Genomic DNA, 26,322 nt, shown 5'->3' with positions numbered 1-26,322 from the left:
TGTGTGACTAAATTAAAAAGCAAAACAAAACTGAAAAGCATGTCAAATAAACAGTCAATATTTTATTTACAACAACAAAATATGTCAATTTATAAGACACTTTAAATACATGTTTGATGATGTAACAAAAGGGGGCGGGGTTATGGTGTGATCTGCAAGACAGCCTAAAAAATAAAAATACAAATCCAGCATTCATAACAAAAAGCACTCTTCAATGTTAAGTTCAGCATACAGAAATGAATGTGCGCACGTGTGGCAAAGGAAATCTTGGTTTTCTCGAAATGTGCCCCATGGATGCTCCCAGAATACTGCGCCAGGCGTCTCCTCACGCTAAAATCCACGCAGCGACAGCGCGCTACCTTCCAACGCTGGCTTCAAGAGCGAAACATTCCAGCATCTATACATCAGGAACACACGTCTGGAAACCTAAATATGCCTGTGTGATATTAAAGACCCCGAAATAAAGGCTTGATGTTGGAAATGGGTGAGAAAAAGGCGACTTGCTGTCACAGGACAGTTCACGACTGCATATTTTCCTTAAGCGGTGAAACAGTGCAAATCAACAGCTTTACATTCCCGTACGGCTCAGTTCTCTTCAAACTGGACGACCAAATGATAATGTTTGCGACCGTTGTTGAAAAGAGCTCCCAGGAATTCTTTTGTGGACAACGGGGGGATTACGACGCGGTACATTCCTCTCGTTTTGAACTCTCCACCTGACGACGACGTTTCGGACAATACGCGCGACAGACGTGACACTTTTTGTGAGTCCAGCGGCTCGCGTACGTGTTTCAGGACGTTTTTCTTTAGCGTTGCTGAAATATGACGTGGAGTTTGGCGAAATCGTTAACTGTTAACGGACTGAAACGGCCTCTCTCGGGGCGTCGCTGCGAGATGGCGGCTCCGTATTCACTGTGAGCTTCAGAAGATCCAGAGGAGGGAGAAACAAGCGCGTGAGGCACTGCAGATCATTCACACTGTAGCAGGCTGTGTTTCAACCAAACGGAGCAGCGGGATCGGCCTTCGGGACCAAACGCACGCTTTCAAAATTTAAACATGCCGAGGGGAAAAAAAAGTGCATATCAACCGCTGGACGTTTCCCGTGGAGCTGGAGTGTAGGCACGTCATGCTCACGACTGGTGGGATCACAACAGGGGGGACATTTTTGTGTTTCATCAATGGCAGAGCGGATGTTGCTCCAGCGGGGAGTCCGTGCGAGCAGACTGGCGCCGTCAGGCTATAAGCCAGAGTTATGCAGGTTTGGGATGGGGTAGAATTTCGATACCCGACTCTGGGTGGTGGGGTTAAGGCATTCGGACTCTCCGCTCATTTTGAAGAAGACCTCCTGCTCCTGGAGCTTTCGCGTGAACTCCTCCTCTAAGGCCTGCAGGGGGCAGCAGATACAAATGACAAGAAGCGCGAGGGTTGAAGCGACTGTAGGAAAAGGGAGAGGCGGGTAAAATACCTTCTTCCTGGGCCTCAGCTTTTCCCTCCACTCCTTCATCTCCAGGCTGTGCTCCTCGTCCAGCTCCTTCAGCTTCTGCGTCTCATGTTCGATCAGGAGGTGGCATTTCTCATTCTGCAACACAACGCGAGGCTTTAAAGCACTAAAAATCAGTGGTTTCAGCATGTGAGCTGTTACTAGAGGACAGTTATTGGTGGCGTGGTGGCTCCAAGGAGCCGTGGCGTGCTTCCACCTGCAGCTGCTGCAGCTCCCTGATGTTGGAGTCACACTGCAGCTGCAGATCCCTCATCTGGTTCTCGTGTTTCTGGTGCTGATGCAGACGCTCGTTTTTCTGCCTCTTTTCTTCCTGACCAGCAAACTGAACCAAAGCACAAAAAAACCGATATTAACCCGACACAAAGCGAAAGGATTACATGCGACTACTGTTGCCTGTTTTCCGTGCGCTCAAAAGCCACTTTGCCGTTTTTGCAAGGTGAGAATTGTTATTGTTGTATTGAAATAAGGACGTAGTGAAGATTTGATGTGCCTTTGAGGCAACAAAGCGACGGTTCTATAAGTTTTTATAGCGGTGAGAAGCCATTTTCCATATATTGTGTGGGTGATTTCTGTTATTTGGCTGGGGAATAGAAATGAAAGGCGCGTGCTGTCTGCACCTGCTTCACACGCTCCCTCTCCTGCTCCGGGGTGATGGCGGCAGCGGCGTTGATGCGAAGGCTCTTCTTAAACATGGCCATGCGGGTCTTGGCCTCGCTGCGCTGGATCTTGGGCAGACGAACCCTCTCCTGGGTCTGCTTGTTCTTCATCTCCTCGACCAACCTCTGGTTGTAGCGCTGCATCTGCTCCATCTCCTACAACAGACAGGTGCAGCGTTTGTGTGGAGGCCCCGTTGAAGCCGCCCCCCCGGAGGCGTCCCTATTGACCCCTGACCTTCTCGTGCCTCTTCAGCAGCTGGTGCCTCTGCAGGAAGTACTGGTCTTTCAGCTGTTGCTTCAGCTGCTGGTGCTTCTCTTGCAGGTGGCGCTCCTCCAACTCCCACATGGCTGCCTCCCGAGCTACAAGACACATTCACACAGGGATGAGACGGGAGACGGAGGACATGTCCATGCTTGTTGAAAAGAGCAAAACAAAGAAACGGGTTCAACCAGCCCCAGTACGCTGTTTAATTTTTGTAAACTACATCAGGGCATCAAAGCCAAGATTGAAGCAAACGCCACCGCCTACCTCTCAGCAGCTGCTGCTTGTGGTTGAGACAATCTCTCTCGATGGTGGCAATTTCTAGTTTATGCTGCTGGATGATTTTCTTCAGAGCGCCATCTAGATCCTGTTGCTGCTTCTGGAGGAACTCCTGCTCCTGCAGATGTTCCAAGGGAGAGGAGTAAGAAGCAGCCAGAGGCCGTGAGCACCGTCATCATGATCAGAGGGACAGCAGAGAGGAAGACACTGCAAATGGCACGAGCGCCAAGCTCATCAAATCTAGAGGCTAACTAGTGGAAGGGCACCGAGATGTCACATGACTGACTGGAATCAGCAGAGGAGACACTCAGGATGGCAATGATCCACAATGGAGGTGAAGAGAAGAAGAAAGAGGAGTTAACAGTTCAGTATTATGTGAGACGACATTCACATCGACGTTCACATCTTCCACAGACCAGCTTAAGCTCATTTTAGAGGGGACACTGAATGACAGAGCTGTCGGTAGAAAAACCAAAGGCACATTACAATTACGGCCCACTTCTCCCTATTGTATGACATCATTTCATCATGCTAACGATGCGCTGGAAACACCATATATATAAAGACCAGATGTGGAAGACTGGTGGACTGGTGGAGGAGAAATACTGAGCGGGAGCAAAAAGAGAGAACCACTGCACAAACAGTGATGAGCACACAACAACGCCCATGCTTACATGTGTTGAGCTGTGAAACTGAAACACCACAAGCTGCCCTGCCGCCTATCTCCTCTCACATCTAAGTATGGGCCAAAGGCGGAGAGAAACGAGAAGGGGGGGGGAGGGAGGGAGGGAGACTTACATCCTGCATCTGAGCGTTGAAGAGCGCGCATGAGGACAACTGAAAAGACTGAACCATAACCTGGGCCACTGCCTGCGGAGGAGAGCACACGGCGCCACTCGCCCTGATCAGGGACAGACACACAGCAGGCCGACACACACCAGCGCACACACTCATCCCGCCTCTGTCGCGCGAAAACACCGTCCTTTCCCGTCCGCGGGCGTCGCGATGAGTTTGAAGCGCGCAGCCCGTTTTATTTCAGCGTGAACGTTAGGAGCCGGTGGTGCACGGTAACAGTTGATGACGATTATTCATGCTGGCAGCAGCTACAGTCAGACTTTAAAAGGAACAGTTCACCCCAAAAAGTTAAACAAAACCCCCCACATCTGTCCAATAAAGATGCGACACCTCTAACATTTAAAGCTACACATGTTCATATGCATCGTCACCTTAAGTGAAGCGTGCAAAATAGTTCACAAACCCGCAAGTGTTCTTTTTGGAGCACTCGGAAGCACGCGGCATAACGGTGGTTCCCAGATCTCAGGAAAGATGCACCACAGGTGCAATAAATGCACTACTGAGGTATCCGGTACGAAACACACATCTGTGGTTCAACACTTATTAACCCCGACGGGAGGACAAGATGCTTCTGATTTGGGGGGAACTTTCCCTTTAACGGCATCACTTTTATAGTTACTCTTCATGCTACTGGCTCAAGCGTGAGTGCAAATAACCTGACTGCAACCTTTTAAGTACAAGCCTGAACATGAGGCTGATTCGGAAAAGATGAGCCGAAGAACAAAGTTTGGAAATGATTTGAGCGCAGACATTCAGAGTAGAAACAGGTGGGTGTTTTTTTTAAACGCCAGGGTTCTTTAAGTACAGAAACAGAGGGCCAGTTGGTCATCATGCTGAATCAATCTGATAAAACACTCACTGCACAGACGGAGCAGTTTTCTTGACTTCCTTTGATATGAATATTTCTTTATGTGCAGAAACGAGAAGGTGACGACAGATTGGGAGAGAAATTGAGTGTTTAGTTGGACAGCAGGTGACAGTTTACCTCTGCGGTTCTAAGGAGCGACAGGTCTTCCTTTAAGAGTTTCATGAGTTCTTTTCTCATGTGTTTGGGCGACTGTCCGACTTCGTCTTTGACCTATGGTGCGTTTTCAAAAACGGGTTGATAATCTGGAAATCACCCAAACCCGACTGATAGGAGACATGCAGGGCTGCGTCCCGCCACCGTGATTTAAGAGGATCTGATTTAGGTTTGATTCTGATCCCACAGCCGCATCAGAACCAGTCAGAACTACACTTGTCAGAGCCCAGTTATACATTTGCCAAGAGAGAGGGAGATATCAACGATACATCGCAGAAGAGATTAGTGTAAAAAGGAGTTTCTCCCGTTGCATTAATAATGAGAGCGGCTGATTAGTTTGCCTAAATAAAGAGGAGCTGAGATGGAATCATTACCAATATCAAACAGTCAGTCGATGTGGACTGAATTTTTCTCTCGAAAAACAGAAATCTTGTAGACTAAAGGCTATTTTCATGAAGGATGTATGTGTATCAGACATTTAAAGAAATGTGATTTATGATCGCAAACCATTTGGAATCCATTGGTGGTGAAATATTCAGCGAAACAGAAATGCCAGGTGGAATTTTACAGACTCCCAGGCACGAGAACAAGAATTCAGGACATCTTGTGTGCAGCTGTTAGGTTATGAACTGAAAGATTCATCCAAGCGGATTTATTTTCACTTATATTTATATTATATTAAGGTTTTATTTACTCTAAAGATGATTCCATATCAGACACTCTTATTTGGAATTTCATTTCATTTTCCCAACATGGTCGACCGACCCTAAGACCAAAGCCACCTCACACATTCATACAAGAAATATTTGTTATATAAAACAGACATTTTCAATAAGAACACAAATTCTGCAATTAAAACAATACAAAAATGCATTTGCCTCACAATAATGCAGCTGAGAAGCCATGACGGAGAGAGTGGGAGAAGCATTTAAATGAAGGAAGTATGCACAGAGCGCTGTCAGCACCACCGCCACCAAGACTTCACCACATACAGTAGCTGCTGATTACTGTCTCAACAGAGCTGCTACAACCGGGGCGTAGGCAGAACACGTCGGTCGAGAGGACGCAGCACATAAACGATGTCAGAATTTTATCCTGCCGGCACTGTTTTGCTTGAGAGGCAAACAGAGGAGATTAATGACAACACAAGAGCCACAGTGAGCTGGAAGCGGAGCGGCGTCTGGAATTCCTGGCTCTCTTTGCATACGTGCATTATCAGGCAAAGAAAAGGAAAAAAGCACCAGACCAGAGATGATCTGATACACCCAGGGACACCACTGTCCACTGTCTGTGTTACTAAACACAGACAGTGGACATGTATGACATGCAAATTAAGATTAATCAACAGCCAGCCTACATGCAGCCACAGCCATGCATGGACATACCTCTTTTTTCCGGTTCTTCAGCATGTTCTGGAACTTGGACAGCTCCTTGTCTTGATCCGCTTTGATGCGTTTGGCCTCGTCACGGAGCCGGCTGGTGTGATCTTGTTCCAGTCTCTCGATGGTCTGCTTTTGCTTCTTTTCAAGATTCTCCACTTCCAAGTCATATTGACGCTTCTTAGCCTGGAAATGACAGCTTGGTGTTGGCTTTCTCAAAACGCAGCATCAGTAAGCTGTTGTGAAGAACGCCTCGGATTTTATCATTTATATTTTGGGTCAATTGCAGCAGGTTATAAAATAATCCCAATGTTCTCCAGCATGAATACTGAATCAGTCTGTCTCAGAGTAACTTAATGGTTTCGCTTAAACCAAAATGACGCTGTAGGACGGCCGTGCGGACTCACAGTCGTTTCCTGTTCAAAGCGTCGAAAGATCTGCTCCCTCTGCTGCTGCAGCTTGTTGCTGAGCTGCTGCTGCGCCCTCTGCTCCTCTTTCTGCAGGAGTCGCAGCTCTCGCAACTCTTGGCGCCTGAAAGAATCCACATTAAAACAGCAGTCGAGCCCCTGCTTTATTTTTATCTCCAATTCATCCGCGAACTGGTGACGCTGTGAGGATGTTACTCACCGCTCACTTTCAAATGTAATTGTCTTAAAGTGATCTTTTTAAACTCTCTGAATCAGCTACTAAAGCGATACGGATGAACAAGAGCTCTCGTATAAACATTCAGAGCAGGATGTCTTTAAAAGGCAAACTGGGACATGGCTGTAAAATAAAGTAGCATTTATCATGGGAGATAATCCACATGGGCCTTGCAAAGGCTACGGGAGCTGTGAACTGTCAAAGAACTAGGCCTCCATAGTAACCTGGCTACTAACATGGTGGTAGGCAGACAGGAGACAGGCTCACCTCAGGAACCTCATCTCCTCATTTTTGGCATCATTATCTGTCACTATCTTTGAGGTCGTTACGCTGACTTCCACACCGTCCACCATGAACTTGCGCGTCTTCTTCAGAGTCTTCTTCTGGCGCTTTGACTCCTTCCAAGAAATAGAGACATTTCAAGGATTTCAGGTGTGGTGATCACGCAGCGCTAATGAGCGGTGGTGGATGTAACCTTACCTGCAGAGATATGGAACTGCCTTCCTTGGTTTTGGTCAGGAAGCTGGAGATGGACAGATTGAGGTCGAGGCTGTTGCTGTCAGCGGCTGAACTGCTTCCAGAATCGGATTCCACATCTGGTTTGATCGTGGCAGGGCTTCCATGATCAACCTTGCTTTCGGAATCCGTCTCACTTTCGAGGACGGAGACGCCATCTTGGGAGGTGCTCTCGTCTTCGTTACCCTTTGCGGGAACGTACTTACACGGCTCCGAATCCTGCGCAGTGTCTCTGGCTTCATCGACAGACTCATTTGTGGATTCAGTTGGTCCAGAAGCCTCTGCTTCCACATCTGGTTCAGGCTGCTCCCTCTCCTCAGGAGCCTCATCCCTGTGGTTCTCCTCCAGCCGACCTTTTACGGGTTCCTGCTCTGCCAGAGCGTTGGTGGGAGTCACGTCCACACTGGCTGGATCTATTATATTTGCATCTATACTGTCTGCGTTTCTATCCAAGTTTGCTCCTTCAGCTGCATCTTCGGTTGGGTCTTCTGCCGTTTTATGCTGTGGCTCCTCCTCTTGAGTTTCTTCTTCCAGTATAATTTCTGCTTTTTCTGGCTTATCTTCCACTTGTTCTTCTATATCAGCATCTCTCTTTTCCTCCGACTCCTCAATCTCTTTTTCTTCTATTGTTATATGGGTGAGTCCCTCTTCCTGCTTTACTTCTTCACCATCTATTACAACACGGGCAGAGACGTCTGCATCCACGGCTGCTTCTGGACCTGCTCCTACAGTCTCAGCAGGAAGCCCCTCAGCTTGGACACCTTGCTTTGGTTCACTAGGACCTTGTGAGAGCAGGTCATGGCTGGGTACCGCATCCTCACCACTCAGTTCAGATGTTTCAGTAACTTTCTCCTCAACGCTCTTGTCAACTTCATCTGTTTGGAGCTGCTGGTCGGGACCTTTATCACCAGCGTGGTCCTCAGCAGACTTCTCAGTGACGGATTCCAGCACGGCGGGAGCTGCTGGGACTTTTTCATCCTCTGAACTGGCCACACTTACATCCGATGGCCCCCGTTTGTGACCAGGAGCCGCCTAAATGAGCAAAAATGAATGAGCATCCACGTGTTATGAGTGAGTGCAGGCGAGTACACCGATGAAACCATGTACCACAGGTGTGTCGGGCTCTTCCTCCTCCTCCTCTTTACTATCCTCTATCTCCTCAGTGACTTCAGCTTTGGCTTCAGCGATGATCTCTCTCAGAGGTCTGCAGTCAGTTACGCTGGCAACAAACGGATGCTGCAGACAGACAAGCACAAGGAATCAACTTCTGCATTCAGTATCTGATCTAGTAGCACGCTGCAAAAATGAAAACAGCACTTAGAATATGCAAATCCAAACAGGGGACAAAACAGCAATGAATGAATAAAGGCAGGAAACTCGCCTGTATGAGCTGCACGGAACTCCACCTATTGTCCACATTCTTATCGAGTGCCTTTCTCAGGAAGTCATTAAACTCTGGTGACCTTGAAAAAAACCCCCAAAAAAAGACTATTGTCTCACTACATAATCAATCCTACAAATCCCTTAATTGAGTGTAATTTAGTCAAAAACAAACAAACACTGAAAACGAACTACGCTTCACTCGTTGCCAGTGCAGCATCTCACCAACGGGAGGGGTGCATGAGTGTGGGCGGCTCAGACTTGGCTATTTTCAGCAGCACCCTCATAGGATTCATCTCATGGTTTGGCGGCTCGATCTGTGCCAGCTCTATCAGAGTCACCCCCAGGGACCAGATGTCAGCCTTGTAGTCATACGGACGATCTTTGGAGGTTTCACACATCACCACCTCTGGGGCCATCCTGCATAATCAGAAGTCAGCAAGTCTCTGATTAGCATGGAGCACATTTTGGATTCGGAGCAAGATTGTATATCAAGTCACGTCGTTTAACCAGAACAGAAATAAATGGAGGGGAGAGGCTAATGTGACACCTGCGCTTCATTTATACTCGCACTGACAGGAAGCTGGTTAAATACGGTCATCACACACCCGTCTGATTTAGTGCCACTGCACAGAAGAGGCTTTATCTCTCCTCCAATCAATTATTCTATACATACCATTATCACATTAAACTGGGACAATGCCCACTTTTATGCGTGCTGCATGACTCACCAGTAAGGAGTGCCAATAAAAGAGTCTCTTCTCTGCAGGGTCTTGGTATTTTTAGCAGACACCCCGAAGTCAGCTGAAAGCAGAATGAGATTACAACGATCAACTTTATGTGCTGTGGATTTATTGGGATGGGAGGTACTCTGACATTTCCCATAATTACAAGTGTCCACAAAGATGGCAGCAAAGCCTGCATCATTTCCAGCAGTTGAAGCACCTGCAAACCTTCAGAGCTGCCCTTGTTTTCCCACTTTTCAATCCTTCATTAAGTCCCCGGTGCCTGATGAGAATTATTGTTTGCCAGGCTGCATCATGACCCGCTGCCTACGGAACATGAATCATCGGGGGAACTAACGGCTCTGGATGCCACCGTAGCAACCTGAATGCTTCTACTTCTCAAAAATTACGCAACCAATCGCCGACTTCCGTACGGAGGAACCAGCGTATGTGAATAATAAATAATTTTATGAAATAAAACATCTCCCAAGCATCCATGGTACAGATGGTGCGCTTGGTTGCCAAACTACTGATGGCAAATGGATCAAGTGAGGGAATTTGGCTTCCAATATCATAAGCAGGAGGGAAATCGCCAAAGTTCTGTGGTCTAAATGTGATCTTAGCTGGAACATGAATGAGCTGAGCCTCAAACCATCCTCCACAAATGCTACAAACGAACATGCAAACGAAGAAAAAAACAAAACCGGAACTTACCCAGTTTCACTTCTCCATTCAGAGACAGGAGAATATTTCCAGCTTTCAAATCTCTGTGTATAATCTTATTCTCGTGTAGGTAAATCAAAGCCTCTAAGGTCTGCCTGCACACCACGCGGATCTGCGGTTCCGTCAGCGGTCTCTCCAGCTCTGTGGATAAACACATCTTGTTAGGTGGTTTTCCTAATACATTATTATAAAAGCAGACGGAGCCAGATTGTTATATCAACATGAAATACGACGACCCAGAAGCGTTCGGTAGCAGCTCTGAAGCCAGCAGACAAGTCTGACTGGACCGACCTGGGGAGAAGAGCTGTTCACTCAGACAAACCAAAGAGGAGAATATGACAAACGTTACTCGTGGCGCAATAAGAAAATCACACCTTCTGAGTTTTTCTAAGCGTACAAAGTGAGAACCTGCACATATTTGAAGCGGACTGAAATCTGAGCTGCAGTAATTACACAGTTGGAATAGGCTCTCCATCTGGACGAAGGGAAAAAACCCACACAAAAGGCTTTTGGAAGGGATGGAAGAAGAGAGCTGGCACGTGGAGATGAAGCAAAACACTCCAAGGCTGTGCCATAAGTTTCTGTTCCTCTCGTGAGTGTGGGACTTACCCAGCATGATGGCATCCACAGCACCGCCGGCACAGAACTCAATCAGAATCTGCGACAGTGGAGAACAGCCTTAACAATGTATACACAGAATGCACCACAACTCAGCAAATCCTCCTAAGTGCTTAAAGGGAATATAATATATGTGGGACAAAGATCTATAATATGGATTGATTAGGCGAAAGAGCCCTCTTCTCTGTGAAACAGCCACATATCGGTTGACCATAACATTCTTAATGGTAGCAGTTATAATGTAAAGCTGAATATTTCCCCACTTTAGCTGATGTAATGGATACTACCCAAGTACTTCACCTATATTGGGAACTTGTGAAATGGGATGTTAGACAAAAATAGCTGTCAAAATTACGGAGTGCAGTTTATTCAGCTTCGTCCAGTAAATGAAGAGAGGAAACCAAAGCTGTTGTTCTGGGTGGGGTGGGGGGGTAAATCTCATTTCTGCTGGAATTCTGATTCTGGCCTGATAGGAAATATGGTGAACACTACGCCCAACTTCTGCTGCTGCCTGTGCATCATTTCAACCTACCGGTAAATGAAATGCCAAACAGGTTTAAACTCTTAATTCTGTCCTTCTAAAATGTCAAACATTTGCTAAAGACGTCGCTCTATTAACTCAGTTACACATTGATCACGGCGCCTGGAGAAAAACACAGCCTGTGAGCACAGCTAAATTATTCACAGGCACTTTCTCCAGCCACAAAAACCTTTCCATTATCATCCTCTAGATGTGACCCATCCACAAAGGATGGTCACATGACACCACCTGCCAGGATCTAATTGTTCTGGGGCCTCTGACTGCACACAGAATTAGATTCTACTGAGTGTGTACAAACTGCCCAGGGAATCCACTTTACTCTGAAACAGCTTGTAAAAATGGTGGCTGCCGGATGATTATGAACTGGGGATATTTTATATGGACACCACAACACATAACAGTCTATTCACCAGATTTTCAGGAAGCGCAAGCAGGAACTCAGATACTTCCATTGCTATCAAGTTACAAATACATTAGCTAATGTTTGATCTGTATTATATGAATCAGATGTTTCTATGAGGCGAGTAGTACAGCAATGTTGCAGTTAAATAATCTGTCTGGGAGGGAAAAAAGTATTAAAGTAAACTTTTATATTATCATACTGGTGTTTTTCCATGCGTGACGCCTTTCCTGCTTCTGTCTCCTTCGCTCCACATCACCAGAACCACAGGAGGAGTGTCAACATTTGGCCAGGCCCTGGCTTCCTTACCCAGAGTTTGCCCTCGAAGTAGAAGGCATCCAGCAGCTTGACGATGTGATGGTGGTCGCAGGAGGCCAGAATGTCGATCTCCACCATGTAATCCTCCAACTCATCCTCCGTCTTTGTGTCGATGACCTTGGCGGCAGCGAGAGTCCCGTTCTGTTTGTTCTGAGCCTGAAAGCAAAATTGACAACAAAGGGAGTCATTTAATGTTCTTTTATTAATTATGGATAAAGTGCAAAGCACAGTTAAACACTTGTGTGAATAGAAATGATCCAGAGTGACCATTCAGCCGGTCTAATGAAGTCTAATATTTACAACAGGAACCCAAGCGGCACTAACGCGAGCCGATTTTGTCAAGTTGGCTTCCTTCTCCTCCTCCTCCCTCCCCTCCTCCTCTTTCGGTTTCCTCTGAAGCAACAACTAAAAGGTCAAACGCATTAACCATCAGCTGCTCCAAATTCATGTTATGTGACATTAAACTGGGATTAACAAATATCAAATAGATTTAAGGTTCCTCGGGATGAAAGTGGAGAAAGAAGCCAACCGTGCACACAATGTTTATGGATACTGACACAAACTTGGGGAGTTAAGGGGGAAAAAAAGGGCGGGAGAGTCTGGCTGGAGTGTCGCAGAGGCTGTCACACCCTATATTTACACAATTCTGACCTAATACACATTGTGTGTGAGTGTATTCTCTTAGTCCAACACAAATACACAAGCAGGGACATTAAATATTAACTTGATGAGGCAAAGGCAGATGTGTTTGTGTCGTGAGCTACTCAAACGAGCCCCCGACACCTCTGGGTACAACTCAAACTGTGTCAAACCTCCACGCCTTGATTTGCATTCAGCAGAATTTCTAAATGTGTCATCGGGTCAGGGACTTTTACCAACCCAGCTGCAATATGTGGACTCAGGATGGACAGAAAAAAAGATTCTGAAAGCATTTTTTCTTTGATCCACTGAAGAAAAAGGCCAAACATGACGCGCCGATCCTTCTCTTTGTCGTCTGGCTTCGATTTTCTTGTTAACTGGTTAAAGATGCTAACCTGTGCTGGTATAACAGGTGAATTACGCACGCGCATCCACTAATCTGTAGCCTGTTAACAAATACACGTGTTCCCTCTTTCAAAAGTGCGTGATCCAGCATTCTTATTTACTTTTTAGAACTTTGTCGGTGCAGATGTGCAGCCATTGCCTGCACATTATGTATTCCTGGCACCATAATGCGCGCTGCACCCCTGTGCACCTGTCAGAGACGTGCACGAAAGAGACAGTAGTGCTGCTCTGTCAACACAAACAGCACATCTCTCCCTTTTGTGTTCCATTGTTGCTCTGTTGGAATGAACCACACCTGACAGCAGCTGGACAGAGACTTTGGTGGCTTAAATCAGTCCCAGGAAGGTGTTTTGATCCGTTTTTAATCACAATAACACTAATAAACACCTCCACCAAAAGAACTTAAGTGTTGATTTGAAGGGCGCAAAGCTAAGATTGGACTTGTGGTTTGATTTAAGTGCTAATATTGAACTGATTTCGGTGACTGAAGGACCAGGTTCGAGCCCCGAGGCGGATGTGGAACGTTACCTTAAACACTTTGCCGAACGCTCCGTCCCCCAGCTCCCCGATGATGTCCCAAATTTCCTCCGGGTTGACGTCTCTGTGGACATTTTCGTACTGCTTTTTCTTCTTATCGGGCCCCAGCTTAAAAATCTTGCGAAAATTGAAGAAAGACATCTTTCCGGACGTGAACTACAGGGCGGTGGAAACGGTCTCTTCTTGGTGATTTCCGCCAAGAAAACACAGCGGTTCCTCCCGGGCTCAAACAGCTAACGAAATGACACCGTACGGAGGTTTAAAGGACATAAACACGCTGCTAATGGGGCCGTCCAGCCACAACAATGTTAATTAAAACTTCCCCTGACGGCTTCTCGTCATAATCGCATCATGGCTAGTTAGCTGTGTGCACAGGACGCTGAGGGATAACTGCGAAGTAGAGTTCACCCTTCCGCACAGGCGGCCGCGGACGCTTTTCTAACGACGAAACGGCAGATAGCGACATTTATTCACCCATATTCGAAGACTCATTCCGGAATCAGCATCACTAACTGGGCGATAGCGGATAAAACACGGAGAACAAATGTACATGCCTCGGTGTGCTGACCATACAGAAGTTAGCGGGTTAGCATCAAGGTAGCCGAATTATCCATATGTGTTTCCGGTTAAAATTTCAATATAAAACTACACTATAAGGCATATGCATTTGGACTCCAAAATAACTATCAGGATGCCAAACGTATTGTTGACGATTAATGTACAGAAAAACGTAATCAAATACACGGTTAAGTAAGTGGTGCAGTCCAAGTTGACACTTTTATTGCGCCACAATTAATTAAATCTGTCCCATGCTTTTAGTCTGAAATACGCACTTCCGCTCTGGGCAGAGCTGTCCCTCGTTAACTTGAGACCGTTAGTTAGCTGTATCAGTTTCCTGAGGACGTGCTGAGCGGCTCAGCCCCTCGGCCTCCACCACGCATGCTTGATGTGTCGCTACAGCCAAGCAGAGGAAAACTGTTAAAGTTCACGAAACATATACGTCATTCGCGCCCATACTAAATTATCAGGAGACTTGATGCGAATAAATGGTCGTTATGGTTGATTCGCAGTGCTTAATCTGTCATAAGGACCGGTGAATTGATGTGCAGTTTAAATTACTTGGCCCCTTCATACACGTGGGCAACATAATATCACAAGAAATGAGACAAGACAATCATGTCATATATAATATCTGTTCGAATAAACCGCCATGATTAAAAATAAAAACAGAAAGACACCTCTTTTGTTGCTTTTTACGGTAGATATCAGATTTTATGTTGTATGGCGCCCCCTTGTGGGGTGTGTGTGAAGATCACGTTGTCTCCATTCGTCGTGGTGCTTTCGCTTCTTCCAGCAGGAGGGAGTAAAGTCATTTACTGCAGGCAGAGATAAGCGCTGTCCGGAAATCCTTGGGAAACTGTATCATTGTAACAGTGGATATTTGCACTGGGTGCCAATTTAAACATACACGCAGGTTTTCTCTGCGTTCTGTGTCTGCAAGACTACAAAATTCATTTAAACTTCTATCTCAACCATTCCTTCTTTTTTAAGCAAGATCAAGTTAGGTTTATTTCCTATGAATTAAATGTAGTGGTGTGTAAGTCGTGAATGTTGTCCAAAAACGTTTCCCATCTGGGTTATCTGTTTGAGTGCGTTTCTAAAAAGGAAGCAGAGCTCAGTTAGACTTTCCAGCGCGTCCGTCCAGTCAGCTGAAGCAGGACCGCCCAGTTCATTTCCATTTCCACAGGCCCGTCTCCGCGCTGGGCTCCAACAGTCCAGCCCCTCTGGAGGGAGGAGAAGCCCGATTAAAGTCTTACTTTTGCTGCGTTATTATGTTCCACAAAGAGCCCAGAAGCGCCGACGCAGCCTGACATTCCCTCATTCCGCGGATGCGCCCGCGTCCCGACGGCGATGAAGCTTTTGTTGTGAAGAACTTGGCTTCTTTCTGAACTTCCTCTCAGCGCAAGTCCCCCTCGGGCTCCTGCGACTGTCCTGCCTATTGTTTGCATGGATGAGCAGCTCCTTTTGTAGCGTTCCGAGTGTTGGTGCAGACCGATCTGCTTTGTGAAGATGCAGCTCCGGACGGTCCTTGACGTGAATGTCGTGGATGTGCAGAAGAGAAGGAATCCCTCCAAACACTACGTGAGTTGCCTCTTTGCTCCATTTCTGCGAGCATGCTTTCGAAAAAGCTCCACAAGTATTCACCTTCCTGTTTAGAGCCACATAAGTGAGAATATTTACAATGAAGTCCACCTCTGAGTTCTGTATTTGGACCTTCTTTGACATGGCACCACCTATGATGGAGCTCTGGGCGCATCTGGCGCCGCCAACAGCTGGAAAATTCGGTTTGCGCGATGTTTTAGGCCCCGTTTTGGGTTGATGACGTGATAGTAAGTGTAATAGGAGCTGACTGTGTTTGTGTTCGGCTGTCATCAGCTGGTAGGACGAGATGGAGGAGTAAACAACCCTCTGTAATTGGCACTTCTGCAAATAAAACCCATCATGTCGTCTATGGGATCACATCATCCATCTAGATGGCAGCAGTTCCTCCTAATATACATGCATTCTTTACCACATTCTCTGTAGATATAAGTTTTTCACCCCCCCCAACACCCCTTCACGCTGTCCTCCTCACTGTCCACATCCAGTGGTGGACTGGGCCTCCTAATCTGTGACAGTTTGCAGGAAACGAGGCGCTAATGGTTACAGTTGGTCCGCCCTTGAATCCTGCCGCTCAGCCCACCGTCTGATCGCTGGTGCGATAAAGTGTATCTGAGGGACGGCCGCTCTTATCTCACAGAGGAGGATTTCTTTGCTTCTAGTGGCTCCCTCTATACAGCAATTGGCAGAAACGACCTGCAGATGTCTTTAACATGCAGCAAATGTCATGGCAATAAAACGAGACGTAGGGACCAAAACCATAGCTATCTATAAGTAGTGTAATATTGAGGTAATGTAAACCAGAAATGAGTCGTTTCAACACTTGAATGAAACATTTTGTAACAGATGTTCACGGTATTTCAAGCTAGCCTGCTAAAACTGCATAATACACTGGCGCTGCTAGCATACTTTGGCACAAAACAGGCCAAATGTTCTATATTAAGTGTATATTTCACATTGAAAAAAAAATCATGTTCTTTCTGCTGTACAGCAGTGGTTTTATGGTCTGCCGTCATGGTGATGGGCTACTCTGTCCCCACCCAAGCGTGCAGCCATGGTTTCCATCCTACTATTTGCATGAGCACTTCAATCCACTGAGGAGAACATTTCTCAGTGGGATTGGGAAAATCAATTAGCCCATCAGGTACAATTGGATTAATTAACCTGAGAGTTCGGATCAATTGCATCATCCATCTCCTGCCAAGAGAGGGGCTCCTGGAGGGCCACTAAAGGACGGGGGTTTCCTCCTGGGATGGAAACCGGAGGTGAGGGTTGACCGGGAAGAGAGGAGGAAAGAGAGAGAGAGAAATAAAATCTCATTATCGATGAGCTAAGCAACCGAAAATGCTTATCCGGTTTGCGAGAGGAAAGAAGCAACCCTTTGTCTTTTGTCCCTGCTGCTCAAGGGAGACTTCCTTCCAGCAGCTCATGGAAGCAGAACCAGAGTCAGCATGGCAGCCGCAGCTCGTTCGCCCACATGGAGCGGCAAAAAACGGAGAGAACAAGGGAATCTGGCCGAATCTGGCTGTAATCTCCAGTAATCTGTAATAATCTGCACATTAGCGCCGCCTGTTCCTCTGGGATTGTGGTTGCCCCGCCGTCCCCTCAGCCCGAGCGCGGCGTTGGTTGGTGCCGCCTGTATTTAATTAGCAGGCTGTTGGACAACATGTTCCAACTCGCTGTGCTGAGGATTTGAAATTCTGACTTGATGTTAATTTATTGCTCTATTTATGGCTCACATCGCATTTCAACCCCGCGTGTGGGCAGATTGCCGCCATGTGTATCGCACGATGTTTTATCCGTCGTCAATCGCGTCAGCGCTGAAGCAAAAAGCAGAATTAAACAAACATAATGAAGTGTTTTAAGTGGATTGAGATGGCAGCAAGCATCTAACAGCCTGAAATACCCGTCATGAGGTATTTCTCCATCCAGTGGCCCCGTTATTGACCCCTGGTGTCTCCCTCTTTAGTGCGGCGGAAACAAATGAACTATAATGAGTTTGCTTGACCTTTGGCGACCTCTGGTCGTTAAACCGGGAGGAAATGCACTTTGCGAGCGCCGTGGCGTTTTTAGATGAGGTCACTTCGCTCCCTAATGGACCACTGCGTGTCCTGACTTGTCCTGTCCTCTCCACAGGTGTACCTCATCAACGTCACCTACTCGGATTCCTCCTCCCACGTCATCTACAGGAGGTACAGCAAGTTCTTCGAGCTGCAGGTACGCCGTCACCGCCACGCAGACGGACGATCCAACCCACCGTGGTCCCTTTCAAGCTGTAAAACTCGACATTCCTTTGTTGACTACGCCCTGAACGCGTCTTAAACTCTTTGAACTTTGGGGTTTTTCTCCTCTGCTGAGCAGCTCAGTAGGTCTCTTAGCTGGAAACCTCCTGGATAATGAGGGCTGAGCGTGTTGCTGAAGGGCTCCACCGAGCCCTTTTGTCCACCGCAGGAGTGTTTCAGAGCTACCTTATCAGAGGTTTGACCTCGTGTGTGTCAGGCTTCAGCAGAGGAAGCCCTTTGTTCTCTGCTCTCCTGCTCACAGGCAGGGGAATTGCACCCTGTGCCTGATGGGAACAGGGCTCCTCTACTGTCTCTGTAAACACAGGGCTCCTCGGTGGATCCCTGCTGCCTGGGCGGGTTTGTCCGACCGCGGCGGCCCGTCGGGAACAACAGTCCGCAGCTGTCCACACAGGACGGGTGGGGTCGGGGTGTTTGATTCAGCTTACACGAACGCCGCCATAGAGGTGGAGGATGAAGCCAGAGATGACGTGTGTGCAGAATAAAGGAGTAAATCCATCCTCCAAAGCACCTGTGAGGATTGTCCTGAGCAGCGGTCCAAGAATGTCCTGGACATGATACAGGAAAAGCTGGAAAGCAGTCGGGAGTTGCAGGGGTGAGCAGTTTCAGAGACTCCCCCAGCTACTCTTGCTAATGCTACGCAGCCGTGCTGATGAACGCTAACAAAACACAGAGGGTTGGCGCGACTGACACCGCCAGCGTCGGCACAATGGCGCGTTTCATGTCCGCATCGACTTGGCGGTGGGAAAAATGCAGCCCCGGCGCCGGACAAGCGCGCTCTTGACCTCATCTGATAACCACGATTTCAGAGCCCAGAGCAGCCCGAGCTGAGGTCAGAGGAGAAGAAATTCCTTTCGGACATTGGCGATGACTCACGTTATTTCCAAACATCTGTCGGCGGTGCACAGCTGGACATATAAAAGCGCCTGTCAACAACAGGCGGATTTAGCGTTTGGCTCTTAAGCGAGAAGTATCCATTTCCACTGCCAAACGCACGTCAAGAAGCGCTTCAATGCTAACGCTTCAAACCTCCCCGGTGCGTTCAAGACGCGCCCCAGCTGTTCCTCTGGCCACTCAGCAGTTCTGGGATGCCAGCTCGGTTTTATCTTCCTGCTCAACGGGGCTTTCTGTGCCCCCACCGAGCACCAGGGTCAGTGACCAAAGAGGGATTTTGACCTGAGAAAACCGGTTTGGGTTCCTTTTCCTAGGTCAAACATCCCTTAGTCAGCATTTCTCACTTGTCTGGCTTCTGTTCTCCACACCTCCATTCATGAATAAAAGCAGAGAAAGGAGAAACTCCTGGAAATACTCGCCCGCTCCTGTATCTGGGCCGCAGGGAGGAAACAATCGCCACTCTGTTTGATCAGTAAAGACCTCGAGTATGAGTGTTGTTCTGGACCCGTGCAGGTTGAGCAACAGCAGCCTGGCGTCCTTCTAAGAAATCCAGAGCTGACTGGGGACTTTTGAAACCTCTGCGGTAAACATCTCAGTCAGGCAGATATCAAAACAGCTGGGGGGGGGATCAGATTGTTTTCCCACTCAGACATTCCTCCTGCTCAACTCCCCCCGTCTGACATTCCCGTCCGTAGCGTCTTTGTCTGATCAACAGCTCAGCATCCCAACCTACTCTTCCGAACACAGCCGGCGATTGTGAGGACGGCGTGGCGTTCAGGTGCCTTCTGTCCCCGCAAACGTGTCCGAAATGTCACGGTAGCGGGACATTTGATGCAGCGTTGGATGGCAGGAAAAGCTCCAGGTCGCATTATCGGCCTGCCACGACGGAGAAATCCACGTTTTCCCACCAGGATCCAGGATCTGGGATCCACGGGGATGAAATCACGCGACTTGTGAATTAGTGAAACGTGAGGAATAGGGTGTTTTGGTCGGCCATTGCCGTAGACACGCCTTTCACACCTGTCTCTAATGATCGCCGCGCGTCTCCCGGGAGGTTGACATCATCACCACTGCGGCGGGATGAGGAGCCAGAGCGTTCCTGGTTCTAACGTGACGACTGAACACTCCCGTATTAAAGGGAATAAGCTGCCGCTGTCGTTAGCCTGCGCTGTGCCTCACATGACGAGTCTGGAAACACGACAGGCTGTAAAACTCTGGTTGAGTGTGGGTCCAGAGTGCTGCGTCGTCACTGTTAGGGGGGTGAACCCGTGCTGCAGCGTAGCTGCGGCCGACCCGGTGTGAATGATGTGGTCCTTTCCAAAGTACATCTGCAGAAGAGAAATAGACGGGAAAGACGGGAAAACAAACCAGATCCGGCTGCTGGAACCCAGAAACAACAAGTGACGGAGCGGCCCCGGTTCTGCTGGTCCGCCCGTAAGATTCGGGTTTCCACGGAGAAGGTTCTCATGGCGTCCCTCTCCCTTAAGGAAGCACATCTGGAGCGAGGCGAGGCGGAGCTGCCAGAGGCGTGGCCACATCTGGATCGGCAGCCAGGGCGGTGATCTCATGATATCGTAGTAGAGACTCTTTCTAGGGTTGTTTTGGAAAGCACCCATCGCGCTCCCTCCTCTCTCCGCCCCGCTTGACCGATCCATCACATCCTCCGTCCATCCGCCATTTTGACCTCCCGTAAGAGGAAGCAGCTTTGGCTTCTTCCCAGTTCAGCGTTGGTGATGTAAGCGCGTCTGCAGATCAAAGCGAAGCTGCGTGTAGTTACATGAGTCAGTGGCCGCTCAGACGATATGTAATTACACCCCATGGTGAACTCTTGCCCTGGAACAAGGAGGTGGACTGTTCCTCGACAGCTTGAGGCCTCCTTCGTTCTCTTTCTACTCTATTTTTAAAAGATGATGAATTCCTGCCGCTTCGCCTTTTGCATTCCCGCACGTTAAACGCTGGTTTCCTTTGTGCCTCCCAGATGCAAATCCTCGACAAGTTCCCGATTGAAGGAGGTCAGAAGGACCCCAAAAAGAGGATCATCCCGTTCCTGCCAGGTGATAATTGACGCCAATGTGCCATTTTATGTTTCCTGGTGTTGCTGGAGCCTCTGTGGAAGCTTTATTTACTCCTCCGCTCCGCCCAGGCTGAATTACTTAGTGGTCGGCCATGTTGGTGGGAGGCTAGCAGAGACGGATTTGTCTAATCTGATCAAGTCATTGTGGAGCAGAGCGGAGGAGAGCAGTGAAGAGATCCTTTGTTTGACAGGCTGCTCTGCTCGAATGCTGTTTTTATCGCTCAGCAGGGCCGTCGTGGCGCTAACTGGATCTGCTCACATCCACCAAACAGCAGCACGGTTGTGCTCTTAAAAAGGGATTTAGATGCTGAAACACTCTCTGGGGAGGGGAGGGGGGGTTAAAACAAGATTAGAAGAACCTCAAGAGATTCTGTCCTGACTGCAGGATTCTGCAGGATGGTGTAAATGCTCACTCTCGCTCTCTCCTCAGGTAAAGTCTTGTTCCGCCGCAGCCACATCAGGGACGTGGCGGTCAGGAGGCTGAAGCACCTGGACAATTACTGCAAAGTAAGACGGAGGGCTGCTCTGTCCCTAATGCACATCGCTTTTCCTATGTGATCCCGACCAGAGTGGATGCATTTTGTGGCTCGTGTGTTTTGTTGGAGCACATTTTGCTGCGCTCCTTGCAGCATTTCCAAGGCAACACCACCACCACCACCACCCTCAACAGGAAAGCAGCTGTTCTATCTGCACTGGTCATTTCCTGTCACCAGTGTAAATAGGCAGCCGATAAAGGAAATGGGGGGTGGGGGGTGGGGTGGGGGGGGCAAACAGGGCCCGACCCACTTATGGTCAGTAGGTCAGAGGGGGAGTTTGGGCCAGGTGTGACATTCAGAGTGACCTTTAGAAGTTTAATGGTAACAAAGTTGGATTTTAAACACTTTTGGGTTGAAGCAGTTGATTTTTAATGTCCACCCAGCTCAGTTTAACCACCTGTGTGTGTTTTCCTTCGTCCTGCCGTCACTTCCTTCCCCACCACACCCACCGCACCTCCACCTCAGCGTCTCATCCCGCTGACTCTGCAGTGACTAAGTGTTACGAACTGATTACACACGCAGGCCAGGAAAAAGGGCTTTGTTGAAAATTCATACGACCTTTTGTCACCTCGCACGTAGCTATCGTAGCTAACTACTGCGCCTCTCCCTCCCTTTTCCGCCACAGGCTCTGATGAAGCTTCCTTCCCAGATTTCCCAAAGCGAGGAGGTCCTCAAGTTCTTCGAGACCAAGTTAGATGACCTCAACCCTCCCACGGAGTGAGTACCGGTCACAGAAATCATGAACTATCTGTTAGCATCAGCATCGTGATGCTGGCGGTGGGGGGGTGTTTGTGTGCCGACGTGTCTTGACCCAGAGGCCTGCTGCTGACGCAGAGATGATTGATGGGGGCCGGTTAAGAAGCATCGCCGTGTTCCATTAATAACAGTGTCTGGGAGACGACACCTGAGCCCTAAACTAATGCGTAAAGATTAGCATTGTCTCGAGAGTGACGCAGAGTTGAGTCCCAGATCAGATGAAGCTCTCTGGTTCATCATTTGTCACTCTGGGATCAAAGTCAGAGAGTGGGAGTAATTGCATAAACATAGTTAGGTGGTTTTTGTTTAAATTCTATTCTGATTTAGCAAGGCAGCATGTCTCTCAGCATTTCTTCACAATGGAATATTAGTATTCTTTTTCCCCCCACTTTAATTGATGGGTGTAAAGGAGGTGGTAGGCAGAACTCTCGCCAGGTCCCTCCACTGCTGGGCCCCCTGCATCTGACTCCCTTAAAAATTAATCCCACTTCAAAGTGAGGTCCTCCTCCGATCCCTGAGACGGAGGAGTGCATCTGAAGTTGAGATGTTGACATTGTCTGGAGGCCACGCCACCCAAGCGCTCAGTAATGTGAAGCAGACCTGCACAATGTTTGACTTTGCCTCACGGGAAAACAGAAAAGGTTATCTGGCAAAGCCATAAAGATACGTTTGAAATGATCTGTCTTTTAATGGAAAGCAATAACTCCTAATGAACTGGGAGCACAACTCTTTTATGAAACCTGGAAAATGTATTTTTTCAAGGACTTTGTCCTGATTAACACAAATCTCTGTGTTTATTTTATTATATTGTATCCCTTCTGTTAGGACTCAGCTGTATATAATCTTCATCTTGACTGCCATCTAACGGCCAAGAGAGGCCATTTCATGTATGAAACAAATTGACGTTACCTTATAAGACCACGAGAGGGAGCCAAAACACCACACCAGAATACAGCAAGCGAGGTTAATTTCACCTTTGTGGCCAAATGTTTAGACACTGAAACCGTTGTGGGTTTTATATTCTTTCCTTCCACACAAGTGGACAAAAAGATGAGGAAAAACACCAGTCATGTCGCCAAGTTGAATAAACACCTTGGAAGAAAAAGGGAAGAAAACAGCCATGTTGCTGCATTTTCATAACTCCATCGGTTAAAAAGAAGCACTTTTCAGTTATTAGCAACAGGGTGTTGTTATGCTTCTAACCAGATGGATTATTTCTTCATTAAAGGAAAAAACAGTCATCTCGCCTCTGCAGCCTCTAGTCAAAACACGTCAGGTCGCCGTTGGTAACAAAGTTCTTCCAGATGCACATAATGTACTTTATTGTACAGCTGCTGTAGCCGTCATTCTCAGGCAGGTAAACAAATGTGTGCACATGACAGTGCACAGACATGGACCTTTAAGCGGCATATGGACCCTCCTTGCATTTCTAAATCCATTAATGATCCAGTAATGATTTTCTAGGGAAAAAAATATCTCTTGTCCCCAAATCAGAGGTTACTCGAGCCACGGTAACATTCTTTGCGTGGGTCTTTTTGTTGAAAATGCAGAATTTGGATTTACAGGACGAATCTTAGTGGACGACCACGTTGCAAATGTACACAAAGCCAAAAGGTCAGCTAGATAATCCACTGACTTTCTTTTTTGCTGACCTCGACACCCCGACCCCCAGGCGTGAGGTTAGTCCTGCAGAGGTTAAATCCAGGTCATTTAGGAGCGACTGTAACGTATATACGCAGGAGGGCAGACGGGGAAATGTGAGCGAGCGACTAATGTCTCACATTCCTGCTGTAACAGACCAACCTTCAAAGAGGGAGTCGCAACCAGATGGTTGTTCTCAACTGGAAACCGCTCTCGCAGGATTGGGTTCATGCCCGGTTATGCATATCCATCCTGTGTGCATGGGCGTGCGCATGCTGGGATCCAAACTGTATGAACATCCTGTCAGCCGGAGTTCAGAATGAGCGCAGATATTTGAGTAATTTGACTTATTTTGGATCTGCTTACCTTCCCTAATCCATCAGATTCCACCAGTGGAAGCACAGAGCCAGAATTGTGTGTTCGGTCTCCTCCCGGGGAGAATATTATCCCAGCTCGGAGCTAAGGGTCACCAGCTAGCAGGGCAGGTCAGGCATCTACTTTATCCCTGTCATTTCCCGCCATCATTGGCCTCCACAGTGTTTCCTCAGTTTCATCCTCCCAGAATTTCAGAGAATTGACATGGATACCTTGAAAAACAGTTTTCCACATGCTTCATTGTTAATTGGTCCCATGTGCCGTCTTAATCCTGGACTGTTGCCAGAAAGTTGCAGCTTTTACATTTGGATCCCGGCTTTACATCCACCCTCTGCTAGCCGCCTAGCCGCTGTTAGCTGCTGAATGTGCAGAAATGATGCTCATCCTGATCACGTTGATCATTTTCGCCCCTCCTGCTGCTGGATTTTGCCCCCAGCTGCATGTCTTGGCATCCGTCCTCAGCTCCTCTCACCGAGGCGGGCTCAGCCAAGCGCGTGGACGCAGCAGCCGGTGCACAAGCTGCGCGGCGTGTGTGTGTGTGTGTGTGTCCACTCGGGCTCAGGAATCTTGAAATGTCGCCTCAAAAATCACAGAGTGACTTTTATTCAGCTTTCAGATTCCCCTTTTCAAACTACCGCCTCCAACATCTGATGCCTTGTTTGGTTTCTGTCCTTGACACATTTTTACACCCCCCTGAACCCCCCCCATCCCGGGTCAAGTTCTGCCGGCATTCCCTCCGAGGGTTTGGCTGGTCCTGGTGTGCCAACAGTCGTGAACACAAACCCAGCCTTGAACTGCTCATCATGTTGTCCTAAAACTCCGGGCCGACACGTTCTGACCATGTTTCTCTCCTGCTGCCTCTTTTCCAGGGACTGTGGAGCCGCCGGGAAACGCAAATCAGGTGAGGTCGCGTTCACTTTGAACACATTTACTCCAGAGTTGAAGTCCTCAGAGGCTTCTTTTATAAAAAGCTTCCCGTGGGGTTTTTTCCCCGCCTGAGCGTCTCTTCGTGGGTCGGAAGGCTCCAGTTTCTAAAGCATTAGCCATCAAGTGTGATCTCGCCGTTAGAGGACGCCCACACGTGCATGAGAAGAGAAACCCTTGCTGAAGGATCAGGAGCAGGATGCAGGAAAAGGGCGCTCCGGTCGACAGCTGTGCAGTCTGAAGACACCCGCATGCTTCCTAATTACAGCCGTCAGATCCCAAAACTCGCCAGTGCCTTGCTTCCTGCCGTCTGCAGCGGTTCCGAGCGTCGTCTCCACGAACGACCTCAAATTCAATTCCTCGGCGGCTGAGCGGCTGGAAGAATCAGAGATGCCCCCCAAAATGAAATAAGAGCCTGGATTAATTTTATTAAGTGTTCTGCGATATTGAATGTTTATGGAACCGGATTTCAGCTTAGAGGCATAATGGAAAACTCGCCTTATGTCGACCCCGCAGTTGCGTAAATCCAGTTAGGACAAGACATTAGAATTGTTTCCACTTCAAGCAGCTGCCTGGAACGTGCGTCATATACGTCCTGATCTTTTAGATCCTTCAGTAAAAGGGACACCGCCTCAATGAAGCTTATGGTTATTTGGAAGTGCTTCCCGTCAGGAGCCATCCATACCTGATCCGCGTCCTTCGCCATCGGCTCCGTCCTGGATATTAGCGGATAACGCAGCTCTGAGGTTGATTCTCCTTTAAAAGCTGGACGGCAGATACGTGTAGTGAGGCTGCAGTGATATTTGCAGCTCATGGTTGCCGTAATTACACGTCTCAGGGCTTCCATAAGAGTTCACCGAGCTTCCATAAGAGTTCACCGAGCCCCTGTCCCAAACAGGAGAATGAGCCGTTCACCACAAAACTGCTAGCGGTCAGAGGATCGAGAACGAACCCGGTACACTTCAGCGGTCGCAGGTTTCCCCGTTAAAACATTTTCATCACTGGCATGATTACTTTCGGTTAATGGCCAAATCACCAGGAATTCTCTGGTATTCCCTCTGGAAAGATGTGGAATAAATTATTATGACCTATGGAAGCTAACAGCCTGTCATTGTTGTACAGGATGTTGAAAAACTTTGACGCATTTCCACCAAAACTACCCGGGAAAGAACAAAAACGCCTTTTCCTTTTGACCAAACTATCCCTGGAAAAGTACCCAGAATCCAAGGTTAGAAGTAGCTGAAGGACCACACCAGTCAGCGGTT

General features: G+C 48.0%; 2 protein-coding genes across 6 annotated transcripts in view; one reads left to right on the top strand and one right to left on the bottom strand.

The window, feature by feature from the left end:
- Positions 1-42: 42 nt before the first annotated feature.
- On the bottom strand, positions 43-14,005 carry slka (STE20-like kinase a). Of its 4 annotated transcripts, XM_057047955.1 has the most exons (20): positions 13,389-14,005; positions 11,808-11,972; positions 10,549-10,597; positions 9,931-10,080; positions 9,223-9,295; positions 8,717-8,911; positions 8,493-8,574; positions 8,219-8,347; positions 7,076-8,143; positions 6,863-6,993; positions 6,361-6,484; positions 5,960-6,139; positions 4,539-4,631; positions 3,497-3,568; positions 2,687-2,816; positions 2,393-2,517; positions 2,119-2,313; positions 1,698-1,823; positions 1,466-1,579; positions 43-1,384 (listed from the first exon to the last, which is right to left on the bottom strand). In XM_057047955.1, exons 1-20 carry the CDS (start codon positions 13,536-13,538, stop codon positions 1,238-1,240), a joined length of 3,498 nt encoding a protein of 1,165 aa, XP_056903935.1. In that variant the 5' UTR covers positions 13,539-14,005; the 3' UTR covers positions 43-1,237. The 4 variants fall into 4 exon arrangements, with proteins under 4 accessions (XP_056903935.1, XP_056903936.1, XP_056903937.1 ...); XM_057047956.1 differs by lacking the exon at positions 3,497-3,568; XM_057047957.1 differs by lacking the exon at positions 4,539-4,631.
- An 804-nt stretch (positions 14,006-14,809) lies between these two features.
- Positions 14,810-26,322, top strand: part of LOC130534080 (SH3 and PX domain-containing protein 2A-like) — a 29,037-nt gene continuing 17,524 nt past the window's right edge. For both annotated transcript variants that reach the window (XM_057047960.1, XM_057047959.1), the window contains exons 1-6: positions 14,810-15,539; positions 17,694-17,774; positions 20,730-20,805; positions 21,256-21,332; positions 21,987-22,078; positions 25,003-25,034. In XM_057047960.1, coding sequence (XP_056903940.1) covers positions 15,468-15,539; positions 17,694-17,774; positions 20,730-20,805; positions 21,256-21,332; positions 21,987-22,078; positions 25,003-25,034 — 430 coding nt within the window. In that variant the 5' untranslated portion in view covers positions 14,810-15,467. The remainder of the gene's footprint in view (positions 15,540-17,693; positions 17,775-20,729; positions 20,806-21,255; positions 21,333-21,986; positions 22,079-25,002; positions 25,035-26,322) is intronic.

The sequence above is a fragment of the Takifugu flavidus genome, chromosome 11, assembly GCF_003711565.1.
Source record: "Takifugu flavidus isolate HTHZ2018 chromosome 11, ASM371156v2, whole genome shotgun sequence".
NCBI classification, from domain to species: Eukaryota; Metazoa; Chordata; class Actinopteri; order Tetraodontiformes; family Tetraodontidae; genus Takifugu; species Takifugu flavidus.
Note: the sequence above shows the minus strand (reverse complement) of the source record. Positions and strands in the feature narration are given on the sequence as shown.